Source organism: Ambystoma mexicanum, chromosome 9, assembly GCF_040938575.1.
Source record: "Ambystoma mexicanum isolate Mex_15411 chromosome 9, UKY_AmexF1_1, whole genome shotgun sequence".
NCBI lineage: Eukaryota > Metazoa > Chordata > Amphibia > Caudata > Ambystomatidae > Ambystoma > Ambystoma mexicanum.
Window position 1 is genome coordinate 239384157 of NC_090931.1, and position 13521 is coordinate 239397677.

General features: G+C 41.6%; 1 protein-coding gene across 1 annotated transcript in view; it reads left to right on the plus strand.

The window, feature by feature from the left end:
- The window catches only part of ESAM (endothelial cell adhesion molecule), a 421636-nt gene extending 410214 nt beyond the window's left edge, over positions 1-11422 (plus strand). Inside the window, exon 7 of the mRNA XM_069614535.1 lies at positions 2426-11422. Coding sequence (XP_069470636.1) covers positions 2426-2882 — 457 coding nt within the window. The 3' untranslated portion in view covers positions 2883-11422. The remainder of the gene's footprint in view (positions 1-2425) is intronic.
- Positions 11423-13521: the final 2099 nt, after the last annotated feature.

Below are 13521 nucleotides of genomic sequence, written 5' to 3' on the forward strand. Positions count from 1 at the left end.
GTCAAAAGTTGTCTTTTTATCATTTCTTTCAACATGATTATTTTCATTTGATAATTTTTTCACCTGTACACCTACAGGAGTGGAACCTTCAATTGTTTCCAAAAAGTTCCCTTTTGTTAGAAATTGTATTATGCCAAAACATGAAATACACATTACAAATTTGATATTTCATTGACATGAGTGACCAAAGCTAGAGGAGTTGCTGGCTTTAGACGGAGTATGAGATAGCAATCTACTCTATGAAAATACTTATTTTAGTACATCCCCAAATTGATGCTCCACATGGCACTTGGGGGAGTACCTTCACAGAAAAGCTCTGAAAAGGTAGACATACGTATATCATCCACCTTATTATGAATTACATTTAAAAATAGCCAATTACATTTAAAAATAGCCCTGTTTGTACACAGGGCTTTTATAAAGAGATGGTCAAAGATGACTGTCTTGTCAATTTAGCATCAATAGACTGATTGGCATAAAATAAAATGAAGAGTACATAAAACATAAAAAAAGCTATAATGCACGTCTCTTTCTACATATTGTCCATCACGCCTTGCAAAACATCTCTGCGAAGTAATACACCAGAGAAGCTAAAAAAAGAGCCTATTACTTTTTAAATGTATTTAAATGGCCACATAGATGAGGCTCATATCAGGAGCAATATCAGGACCAGCAGTTTGTTTTTAAGTTGAAAATAGCTCTTTGCTAGATGTGCAGGATCGCTGCTCTTCAAGTATCCAATTGTAGGCATCTAAGAACTACATTATACATTTTCATAGAGGTGGAAAATGTGTAATTGTCATCTTCTTTCTACATAGCTAAACAAGTTGTGGATTTACACATATAAAATGACCCCAAAAACATTTGGACAGATACAGAATGAAATGTAGATAGCATGGGTAGCTAATTAGTTAGCACTATTTACATATAGGAACAATGCATTACATAAAAGAGAACAGTGCTTTGAGTTAAACAAAACTTTCCTAAATGGGTTAGGTTCACAGTGCACAATTTCTGCAAAATCTATAATACAAACAGTGGAATTGGAGCCTGAAGCATCCAAAATCTGCTAGCTTGGTACAATTGTCTATAAAGTTTTCTATTGATGGAATAGTCCCCCTGACAGTATTGAACAACTCCCTTTTAGTAGCCTTGTGGTGAGCACAGGTTCTTCTGATTCTCTGGATTATTTGTCAGTCTGTAATCTTTTCATAAACGTGGATCCAAGATTCCTCACTCTATCACACGTAAAGCAAGGGATACAATGACACAATGACACTGAGTGATTTATAGATATAGATCTTTAGGGAGTGCTTTGTGCAAAATTTGTTGATTTCTAGATTTGGGATAATGACATTAAAAAAACACTGCTTGATGATGTTCACCTTGAAAAAATATACTTGGAAGTTGGATCCAAACACTTCACTTGTGTATAAGCTCTTTACAAATAAACAATTACAATTATAACAAACACTCCTTTTTCACATTTATAAGCTTTCTATTGTTGGCTCTGGTTCTGATAGGTGAGTTAACTGCTTCCAGTTCACCACATTGAGGTCAGTAGTGGCTTAAAAAGGAAAGGATTTGTCTGCAAAGTAGCAGAATCCCCTGTTCACATAAAGGAGATCGAGTAACAAAGTAAATATCTTTGCTTCTGCTACTGTGCTCCACCGCCAGCCTCCATCTGTCTTTGCACCTGGTAGCAGGACACTTGATGTGCCTGTGTGCGTGGGTTGCGTGCTGGCATGAAGTGTAACTGGCTGGGAGGTGGTGGGGAGTTAACTCAGCTGTGCAGGAATTGGTCCAGCAGGACAGTGGGACTCCATGCATTATACCACCCGATCACTGCCTCAGATAAACAAAAAACATCAGATATCAGCCCCGAAACCCTACTGAGGAGAAATTGTGCTCTTTCAGCTAAGCGGTTATGTGATGGTGTAGATCAGTTCCTTAAATCTAAAAGTTCAAGTGCAGTTATCCCAGCAGAATCACTGGCCTCTGTTTAAAGTTATTTTCTGAAAATTGATTCTTTTTTGGTAAGTCAACAGTAATCACTGAGACTCACTCAGTCATTCCTTATACAAAACTAATCACTGTGTTGCTGATTTGCTGGTGCTTGATCACTATAATTACTTGGATGCAGCATCCCCTCTTAAAACAGGGGTCTGTTTGCTCTCCAGAGTATTGGTACTACAACTCCCATGAACCCTTGCCAGCATAGTCAATGGTGAGGGATCATAGGAGTCGTAGTCCAAAACACCTGGAGAGCCACATGTTGCAGACCACTGCCTTGTAATAATTACACAGATTGTTTTATGAAAGAACATGGAAAGTCGTTTGAGCTTGAAATATTCCAAATGCAAAATATATTACTGTACAGACATGTGATTGACTGTATTTTTTCATCATTTTCTTTCCTCTGCAGGGAAGATGCACAAGCCCCAAAAACTCCATCTTGGCCAAAAAATACTGGGTCAGACACTGTATCCAGAAATGGCACTTTATCGTCTGTCAACACAGAGCGGGATCGTAAACCCTTTGCCTTGAAATCTCCATCTGAAACAGCTTCTGAAATCACTTCTACAGGAAACATTGTGGGTTACAAACCCTATGTAGCCCCAAAAAGTGGGGCTTTATCAGAAACCCCAAGCTTATCCAATGAGTCACTACCTATGTATCTGCCGCCGCCACAGAACGGTAATCTTTACAGCCAAGTGGTGCCAAGAAACAGAAGCCCGCACCAAAGGACAAATGGTGCAGTTCCTCAAATGCCACGGCCAGAGCCCGTCTTTCCTTCCGGAGTAACGCACTCAAACCTCGCGAGAATGGGCGCAGTGCCAGTGATGGTGCCAGCTCAGAGCCAAGCTGGGTCTCTCGTGTAACAATGCAGAGAAGGCCCGTGACACTGCCTCCGCCATTGCTTTTGTACAGTTGTTTGCTTTAAGGAGTCCGAGTTAAGGATGCCAGATTTTCAAGAGAATGGAGGCATACCCGGAAAAAGAACAATGTGCAAAGAATACATGCACCGTCTTTTAAACAAATTGCCAATTTTCTACTCAAGGATTTTCCAATCGAAAATTCAAACATTAGCTTGACTTGTATCTTTCCAAGCTTCCATTTCTTTTTATAAACATTGGATATATATAATACGCATATATTATGTTATTTGCTAGCTTTTTACATGCTATACCATTATATGTTCAGTTCTAGCGCACATATGGATTGGTTATACCAAAAACTGAGTACATATATTTAAAGCCAAGGATTTGACTGCTAAAAATGATTACTTTGGAGACTTGACTTAGCAGGATATTGCCTTTTCCAGGCTTAATGCACAAGGTTAGGCATTACATGTATCTCCTGTATTGTGGGGCCATCACCTCAATAATCGTCTATGAGATATTGCTGGGATAAAATCCTAACACTGATCTGTTATATACAAGACATGGCTAGGGCATTGCAATTTCATCCATTATTTGAATAGTATGTAGGGACATCAAAGATCCTTGAAAGGTTTGATTATGCTGAGGACTCCAGCTATGGTTCTGTCTTGAACCTGCTTTGGCTTATGCAGATATTACATTTTAGTTCACAATATTATTACTTTTCTTTATGATACAGATCATTTCCATTAGAAGTAACATCTACAATATGCCACAGCGATATCTACTTAAAGCAAGTATATTATGTTCTTGCAAAACAAAGGAGAGTCTCTCTACCAGCATGAACACAGCCCATTGACCTGTTCTTGGGTGGATGGCCTCTGGGAGAGTCTCAACCAAGTCTTTAGCTCACTGTCCCTTTCACAGAGGAGAAATATCCCTGCATATCAGTCTTTGTCCTTATATTTTTGTACAATCAATATTATGTCTCTAAGAAAGCAAGGAAAGCACGTCTACCTGTAATCAGAGAGTAGATTTTTATTTTTCAGCTAGTAAGACACTCACAACACATCTCCACCTAGTAGCCCTCACTGGAAGTTCACCTTCAGATCAGAACCACACAGCAATGCATCATGGGTATAAAGAATAATAAGCTGACAATTTTGCTTGTTTGCTTCAGCCAGAAATGGCTATGCAGAAATTACTACTATCTTGTAGGGCATTGCTACTTCATACTACAGCCCAAGACTGATGCCTCTCAAGAATGCCACAACCAATCTGCACCTTTACATAACATTTTCATTGAAGGTATATTGAACTGGGAAAATGAAGGAATATTGAGACATTTATTAGAAGCAATAGAACAGAGCCAAGTATTCACATTCTAAAGGAATAACACTTCTGCCTATTATATTTGAGTGCTCATTCATTTAAACGTTAAATGCACTAAAGGCATGTTCCACTGTGCGAAATAGCAAAAAAGAAGCCCAACTGACTAGACCAGTACACAGGATGTTTTAGAAAGGAATACAGAAACATGAGGTAAGGGGAGGAAAGTCAGTGGGGTCACTAATGGAACAAAGATGTGCCTATATGTAGAAAGTGGTAGATAAGTACATATTAAATGCAGGATTAAAAATAAAGGTTAACATTTCCACAGAGAATTTCAGTAGGGTTCCAAAATTAATGTTGAGTTTTACCAAATTTCAGCAAAGGTTTCAACAACATTTTCACCAAATTCTATCAAACCTACCAAAGGTTTTCTCAATTTTAACCAAAGGCTTCTGCAGCCATAATTAATATGGTAGGTCAGCTTTCCAAGTAGCAGTCTCGGGCCTCATAGACACCTTCCTGTGACGCATAACCTGATGCTTTGCTCAGCACTCTCAGCTTCTACATTCCGCTCTGGATTAAAAGGTTGAATCTTAGTAATATTGCTTAGTACATAGGTATTGAATGTATGAATTGGTCTCCCCAGCACTACGTTGAGCTTACCCACCACCTTGTTCCGAAAGGTTATCTGTCATGGGAGGGTGGGTGACGCTGATATCTATAATGTAACCACCTCCTTACCTGTGCTCTGAATTTGTAGGATGTTCTCTAGCACGGCCCTAGCTAGTCGTAGCTATTTGGGATTCCCTTGCCTGGCCTGGGATTAGGTTACTATTAAGTATTTATTTAACCAGTGAGATACCTTTGCGAGCTAGGCACTCACCTCTGACATCAGTGTTCAGCCTGCAGGACACAGGTTTGAATTCTGGGTAGCCTGAGATACTGTTCGTTCTTCTGAGGTTCACAAATTGAGTACCATTTCATTGGGTAACAGTGTTTATTATTATTCTAGTACAGGAGTCTGCAACCATTGGCTTTCCAGATGTTACTTACTGCAACTCCCATCTACCCTAGCCAGCATAGTCAAAGGTAAGGGATCATGGCACTCACAGTCAAAAATATTTGGAGAGCTGCAGGTTGCAGATCCGTGCCATAGGTGATTTATGTAGCACTTCACGCTGGACTCCAGCTTCAAACCGCTCAATCGGGGATCAACCCCATGAATCATGCCATTGGGCCTCATTATGAGTTTGGCGGTAGCCGTGCCCTTAAAAAGGCTACCGCCAAACTCGCTACCGGCATCTGTGAATGGACCATTACCGGCCCATTACGAGATGAATGGGCCGGTAATTGCCCATTCGCGGGTGCCGGTATGGCCGGGCTGCCAATCCCCATTCTGCTCCATAGGGCAGAATGGGGGTGGGGCGCATGGTTGCACCAGCACCGTTGATAACGGTGCCAGTGCAATCACGAGTTCTGCTTGCGGGTGCCGATCGGCATGCCTGGTCTGACCACGCATCCAGAGTGGCACCCACAAGCAGAACTCGTTATTGCACCGTTGTTGCCTTAGCGCCACATTCGTAATGAGGCCCATTGTCTGGATCCCAAGGTGAGCCTGTTGCCCCTTTCTTTCTGGTAAGAAGTATTATTCTAGCACTTTGAAGTGAGAGGGATGTAGCATTAACACTATACAAACATGTGATCTTATGATTGATTTTTCACGACTCATGCTTCCAATATTTTTTCACTAAACAACATGGATAAAAGACCGGGGTATAGTAGTAAAGACAATGCTGCTGTATGAGGAAACATTTAGTGCACAGAGCACTTGTTTTTTTACTGTAAAAAGGGCCAATGTTACACCACTATGAGTATGAGCGCCGCACCTCCTGATTATTTCATCTTTTCCAAGCAAACTTGTAAAGGCCTTTGTTGCATCCACTTTCATTTGATATTGTTTTGGGCAACTTTTAAATGACTGACATCTGAGCCAAGGTCAGAGGTTTAATTCCAGACAAACGTTCCTATGTAGTCGAGTCTTGAACATGTCGATGGCCTTTAAATAACATTCTTTACAACTCTTTCTGGGGCTAAACTCTTTCTAGTCCATTTAACAGGGCCACTATTTGCCACCTTCAGTTACAGCCTGTGTTTCAATAAACGGTCCCCACACCCTGGATTTCTGCCATTTTGCATTTATTTGGCCTCTTCCCTGTTTCTCTGGCCATGCTCTATCCCTTTCCCACCTTAGATTATATTTATTTTTATTTATTTGCATTTATAAAGCGCACAGAACTGCCCTGAGGCATTGTGGCACTGTTACAGTGGGCTTGAGCTTAACATAGGTATGATGTAACAGTCGGTTGCTATAGTAAAACAAGATGCTTTGAGTGCAGTGATGACAATGACAGGTGGTAAGAGACCGAGTGGGTCAAAATGCAAAATGTTATGCTTTGCTATGGTTACAGTGCAAGCATAACTATGCCTGTTGGTTTAAAACATTAGCAGAATAGAAAGGTTTTTAGGTTTTTGCAAAAGGTGGTATATGATTTTTCATTCCTTAGTGAGGTAGGCAGGGCATTCCAGTTTTTGGGTGCGAGGTGTTGGAAGCTAGACCCTCCGGCTTTGGTTCTTTTGAACGTAGGAACATAGATCTGGTTGGCGCGGTGGGCTCTAGTGGGTCTGTTAGAGGAGAGACCATCCTCTGCCTTCATCTTAGAGCCAGGGTTCACTAGCCCCCATTGCCCCCCCACTCCTCCTGATTCCCCTTATTTGCTGTCTTCTGTCTGGATGATCTCCCCTAACACCTAAACTTCACTCTACGTCCTTATTATGGTGCTGCCCCTATATCCCTGCATATCTCGCTAATGTTCATTTTGTCCGTACGTGTCCTCACTTACCTTCAGCAATAACCATTTTCTCAATCATGCTCATATTCCAATGTAAGGCACCTGGACTTCCCCGATTACTGTCTCTGTTGTATGTGCTTTTCTAAGAACATTGTTTTCCACAGGCTTACAAAACAAGCACATTCTGTCCCACTTGCCCACACCCCCTTTTTACCACCTGCTGACACTTGCCCGCTGCATAAACAGACCATGTATCACTTTCTGGACTTCCCACCTGCCCCATATTTGCTACTCTTTTCTCCTTCTTGTTCTCTGCCGTCTCTTCTTCTAATGGCTCTTTTTCGAATCCTCCTCCTTACCATATCTGCTTTGTCTGCAAATGACCACTCCTTCCTCCATTTGCCACCTTTGGGGTTTTCTCCCCAAAACTGCCTGCTATCCTTCTGATCCAGGCACTGATTAGGCAGAAAGGGAATGCCTCTAGTTCCTTGGCTCAGCTATGGCAGTGAGGCCAATCAGCCAGGCTGGTGTTGCGCAAGAGGGAGTGTGAGATATTACAACCAAATGCAGTACCATGTTGACTTTTTAAGAATGGCCTGTCAGAGATAATTAACCACAAATAAATACAACTTTATTTACCCTCTACACCAACACATTATAGAAATTATACACATGCTTGTAAACTGTGGCCTAAATCAATGTAGCCTTTCCAGGGATGGCAAAGAGGGCTAATACATAATGAGGTGAAACTGCACCCATACACATCCTTGCAAACCAAGTGTATCATATGTGGTTGCCTAGCAGCCAGATGAACGTTGGTTCTCTCAGACAGTGCTTTAAGTGAGGTGGGAAATTAAGGGAGGCCCGAACACATCACAAAGCAATACTTTTTGGGCATCCTGGCCAAAGGCTTTTAAGTAGTTAAGGCGCCGTCATAAGGGCTATGGCTGTGAAGGCACAAGTGCGGCCGAACAGACCTAGTCAAACTTTCTGTCATGGAATATACCAGGTATAAAAGGGAGATAAATAATAATCATACGGTTGTGTTAAACATACAATATCCAATCAGAAGCCCTAACTTCTACTATAAGAGTATTTTATATAAAAAACAAATCAAATTAAAAAAAACAATAAATGCAGGTTCTGTTACATGCAATATAGTGCATGCAATTAGAAACTGCCTCAGAGCTATGTCAAAACACATAAGGCCTCATCATGAGTTCAGGGTTATCCCAGCGGTTATACCGCCGGGATACCGCTGGGGCTATTAGTGTTACTGCTAAACCCCCGGCGCTCTTAGCGCCGGATCACAGGTTTGGTGGAACGATAATTCCCCATTCCCCATTGGGCCCATTTGGGAATTCCGCGTTGGGCCCAATGGGGAATTTTCGGCGCTACTACTGCCGGTGGTATCAGCACACAGTAATAGCGCCAAAAATCATCAAATTTGTGGCGGATTTACCCTCAGCTCTAAACCCGGCTGTGATTTGGCGGACCCTTAAATGCGGCAGTAATAGCGTTACTGCCGCATTTAAGGGTTACCGCCAAACTCGTGATGAGGCAGATAGTTTGGAAATTCCCATCCTGCTAAGACATCTCAGGGGTTTAATGTGCCTGTTGCACCAATGAGGTGCACAACGTGCAAGACCCAGCTCCCTCCACCAAAATAACGCAAGCCCTGTAGTCCCAAGCTCACTAGCTCAGCCTTGCCCCAAAACAATGACACATCTACACTCCAATGTGTTGCTCATAAAATATAAGGAATAGCATTCAAAAACATCTGTTCTTAGTAGAGAGGTGGACGACATAATTTAACAAAAATAAAGTTTCAATTCTTGCAGAAATCTGCAGTGATCTGTGATAATGAGCTTTTAATGTATCGACTGATGAGGGAAATTCTGTCCCTGATTGAGGGCCCCTGGCAGAGACTCATCGCCTGGCAGAATTTCAAACATTGGGCCTCATTACAAGTTGGGGGGTGCAGGTAAAAATGGCAGTAAAGTGGCAACAATTCCAGCATACTGTTGGACCTAAACGCTCCACTTTACCTGCTTAATTGTCAATTTGACCCCAGCAGATTTACTGCTCATAGTAATTCTGCTGAATTCCCCACGGAATACTATGGACTCCAAAAAGGGGCGCTAACACCGCCATTACCCACTCGTAATCCTGTGGTAAACCTGAATGGTACAGTACCATTCAGATTGTGCTGATGAAATGATTTCTGTGCTCATTAAATGAGTTCATTTGCATAAGGTGATATCTCACAAGTTAAGAGCGCGCTTCACACAGGGGATTCAGCCGGAAATTCAGAGGTTCGAATCAGCCACCAGCACCCATTCAGCCCTTAATTCTTTTGAGGTTAATAAAATGAGTACCAATAAACTGGCTGATATTAACATCTGTTATTATGGTGCTTAGAAGCAAAAGGAAACCTGCATGAAGCACTATATGCTTGTGTCATCCATTCCCCAAATAAGTAGGCGCGTCCCGCGTGTAAAATCTAATGAGTCCTCTGAGTTCCACGGGTGAGGGGGCATCTCCTGCTGAAATGTACTGATGCTGTAGAAACAGTTCTGCCTAATCCCTCCCTTGATAAGGGGTGACTTCTACTCTCTGGGGCAACACGAACATTGTGCATGCACGTGTACATATGAATTTTATAGTTAAGGGTGAGCAAGGGTGTTGCTAGGTCTGGAAAAGATCAGGGGCTAAGCTAATGTCAGGACTGGAGGGACTCGGGGCTAGCTAGCCTTTTGGTTGTAGCACCAAAGCGTCTATCTGGGGTTCTAACCAAAAGACCTGGGGCTAAAGCTCCCTTAGCACCGCCCTAGCAACGCCTCTGAGGGTGAGTAGCTACAGGAGCAAAGCGCTGGTCTCTGACATCAGCACAGCCTGCACTTCACCAGGGATGGCTTTCGCTTTCATCCTTATTGACAGATAAATCAAGTGCTATTCAAAATGGGGCAACACCACCTGATATTGCGGAGCACAGAAACCCGACGAGTCTGCCGTGAAGCGCTATATAAGAGCACAATAGTATTAATACACAATAACAGTGAAGGTGTTGGGAAGACACAGATTTGATTGGCTACCGTTGCTATTTTGGGGTATAGCGCAGTGCATACATGCCAATATGAACAAGAAATAAATTCCAGTTCACCAGTTCCTGAAGCAATATTACTTCAGTTCGTTTTTTATTGTTTATTCTACTTAATTTATAATAATCAACTAGTTTAGTACTACCATGGAATGTATTTAGGACAAACGAGATTTATTAACTTTGTTTTTTTAAAGTATATTAAATACCTATTTTCATGAGAAATATATTTTTTTCAAGCATTCTTTAAAATTTGTATTCGTTAAGCACAGATGCATTTGATGTCTGTCACCTTTGCTCGATTCCTATCCATTGCCAAGAAAATGCAAATATCAGAAAGATTGTGAAGATAGGGATTGCTAGGACAGGTGTCCCCTCCGCCTCAGCTCCCGCAGACGCTCCCACGCCCACCCTTACTCCTCAGATCAAGCTGTCAAACGTTATTTCCTTCAACCAAAGCAAAAGGCTCAAAAAAAGCACCTTTTAGCTTGATGTGATACCTCCGGTGTCCACAGCATGACGCTGTTGAGCCGCGACACCGTGTCTTTGAATTACTATTTTCAATTGAACTAAAATATTTTGAAGCTATACTATGAAGATGCGCTGGGTTACTTTGCGAGCGTGTGTCCATTATTACCAACATATTTCCGAAACATATAATGCCCCTATATACATTTCAACTTTCATTCGTTTGTATATGTGCATTAATGGCTCGGGTATTTTAGAACACGACACGCATTGCATTTAAACTACACTATCAATGTTATGGATGTTTCACTCGAACCTCAACCTGTACAATGTCAACACTGAGCTACTATGTGCAATTAAAACGTAAGAGGCTACTCTTTAAGATTTTGAACTACTGAACCGATGTGACCTTGTGACCTTTTGTCCTGACACTATAGCACAGCACTGAGTAGACGTGATATTTAAAGTCCGTTACTATAGAAATCACCGAATTTGCTCTGAAACTTGTTTTTTTGCGTTGAATGCAATATGAATGAAGAAGGTTGTTTCAATCTGACATCAACACCAAATGAAATGAAGTAATGCGTTGTGATTGCTCAGGAACCGAAGGAAAGTATTTCTGATATGAATTTATTTAAATGTTTTAATGTAATATAACGACTTATTTGTGCAATAAAAGTCTCTGTTTGTATGTGATGTGTCCACGTGCAAAAAGCCACTCATTTTAAAATGATGTTCACTGAATGCTTCAGCGCAAGATCTTCACAATTACAATAAATTCTGTTTTTTTAGTCCGCTTGTCATTAGAATATAGGAGTTTGTATCACAAGTTTTCTTAAATGTCCCTGTTCACTTACACATATATGTTCAGGTCAGACCATTCATTTATTCAATTTATGATTAATTTTGAATTGCCTGCAAGAAATAGAAAGATAAGGTTTGTATACTAGCAAGAAATCTTAAGAAACTTACACCAGAGGTGTTACAACCCTGGGTTTCCACCCTGGTCCCAGAGGTTTTAACAGCTGTATCTGTGCAAGATATGACCAATCGCTTTCTTCACTCCTTTCGGGATATGACTGATACTCTGGCCCCCTTAAAAAAAACAGTTTTCTATTGGTCGGAAACCCAATGGGTGGTTTAATGCGGATCTACAGAAGCTTAAATCAATCAAGTTAAAATATTTGTACGCGCCAGAAGGGATACAAAAAGCCTGGATCACCCCCCCTTTTAAAGAAACCAGGTGTTTGCCCGAATACTGCGACAAATTATAGGCCCTTTACGAATACTCTATTTCTTTTGAAAATATTGGACCGTATGGCTTATGGTCAAATATCCTCCCATCTAAATCAGCATCAGATCTTGAATACAATTCAATCAGGTTTTAGACAATGCCATGAGACCGAAACAGCACTCCTTGATTTGAAATCCAAGTTACTTTGAGGCCATGGATAATGGCCAAGCCTCGCTCCTCATGCCACTGGATCTTACCGCGGCTTTCAACCTAGTGGATCAACCTAGTGGATCATTCCACTCTGGTCACTGGTTTGAAGGATGTGGCCAAATGTCCGCTTAGTGGATAGCTTCATTCCTGAGTGATAGACAGTGCAGAGTATGTATTGGGGAAGCTGAGGCAAGGGCAGTAACCCCAGCATATGGGGTGCCTCAGGGAGCGTGTGTCTCCCCATCCCTTTATAATATGTTTACGGTGCCTTTTTTTGATTTATGGGAGCGGAATGGTATACCATTTGCTAATCATGCGGATGACATGCAATGTGTCATCCCGCTAACAGGCTCACACTTCAAGGATGAATGCAACATCAACAAGGTCTATGATATCATTTGAACTTGGATGGCACAAAATGGATTGGCGTTAAATGAGGAAAAGACCGAATTTATAGTTGTAGGTTCACAGAAGAAGATTTTGAAGCTAGGTCTACCTTATGAAGGTACGACGTCCTTTCATTGCCGGAAATGTGAATGCCTGCAATTTAAACGTGTACATAATTACGAAAATGTACATTGAAAATTTTAGGCGGGGTGGGAAAGGCCAGATAAGGTATTGGGGGTTAGGCAACAGGTAAACATAGGTAGGTGAGGGAGGGTTGTGGGGAGGTGAAAACCCACTCCAGAAAGAAATTCTATGTACATTTTCGTAATTATGTACACGTTTAATTTGTAGGTGTTTACAGTTCCGGCGTTGAAAGAACATAGTGTCCTTATGAATACTTCGTCATTGCAGAATGTAAGATCGAGGTTATAGAGAAAATTAAAACCCTAGGCATATTACTGGATCAGAACCTTAATATGAAGGCATAGCTCAGTAGTGTTGTTGTTTCATCCACGTATTATATAAAACTACTGGCTCAACTTTGCACGCTCATCCCTCAAAAAAATGCGGGGACGATTGCAAGAACCAGAGTTTGTTCTAATATTGACTGTTGTTGCACTCTTCTGTTTGGTATCTCACACTCAGAGTGCAACCGTCTACAGGTGATTCAGAACAGTGCTGTCAGGGTGGTCAAAGGCCACAAGTGGAGAGATCACGTTTCAGAGGCGAGGAGGAGTCTGCACTAGCTTCCGGTGGCGGCCAGAGTTCAGTATCCGATGCTTTTATTTACACACAAATGTCGCATGGGACTCATTCCATCCTACCTGAAGGACCTTCTTCTGGAGAAACTATTTATTAAAGCTGCCCTGAGAGCTTGGAACTCTCTCCCTCTGGATTTAAGAAAAGTCAAGGCCACAGAATTTTTCCAAAGGAAATTCAAAACATTGTTATTCTGCTAGTATCGATACTTTGGGATGTTCCTCTGTGGTGTTACTCTAGGTGAAGCTATGCTCTCCATTTATGTTTGGGTGTGAGTTTTTCTGTTCTATGTGCCCCCTA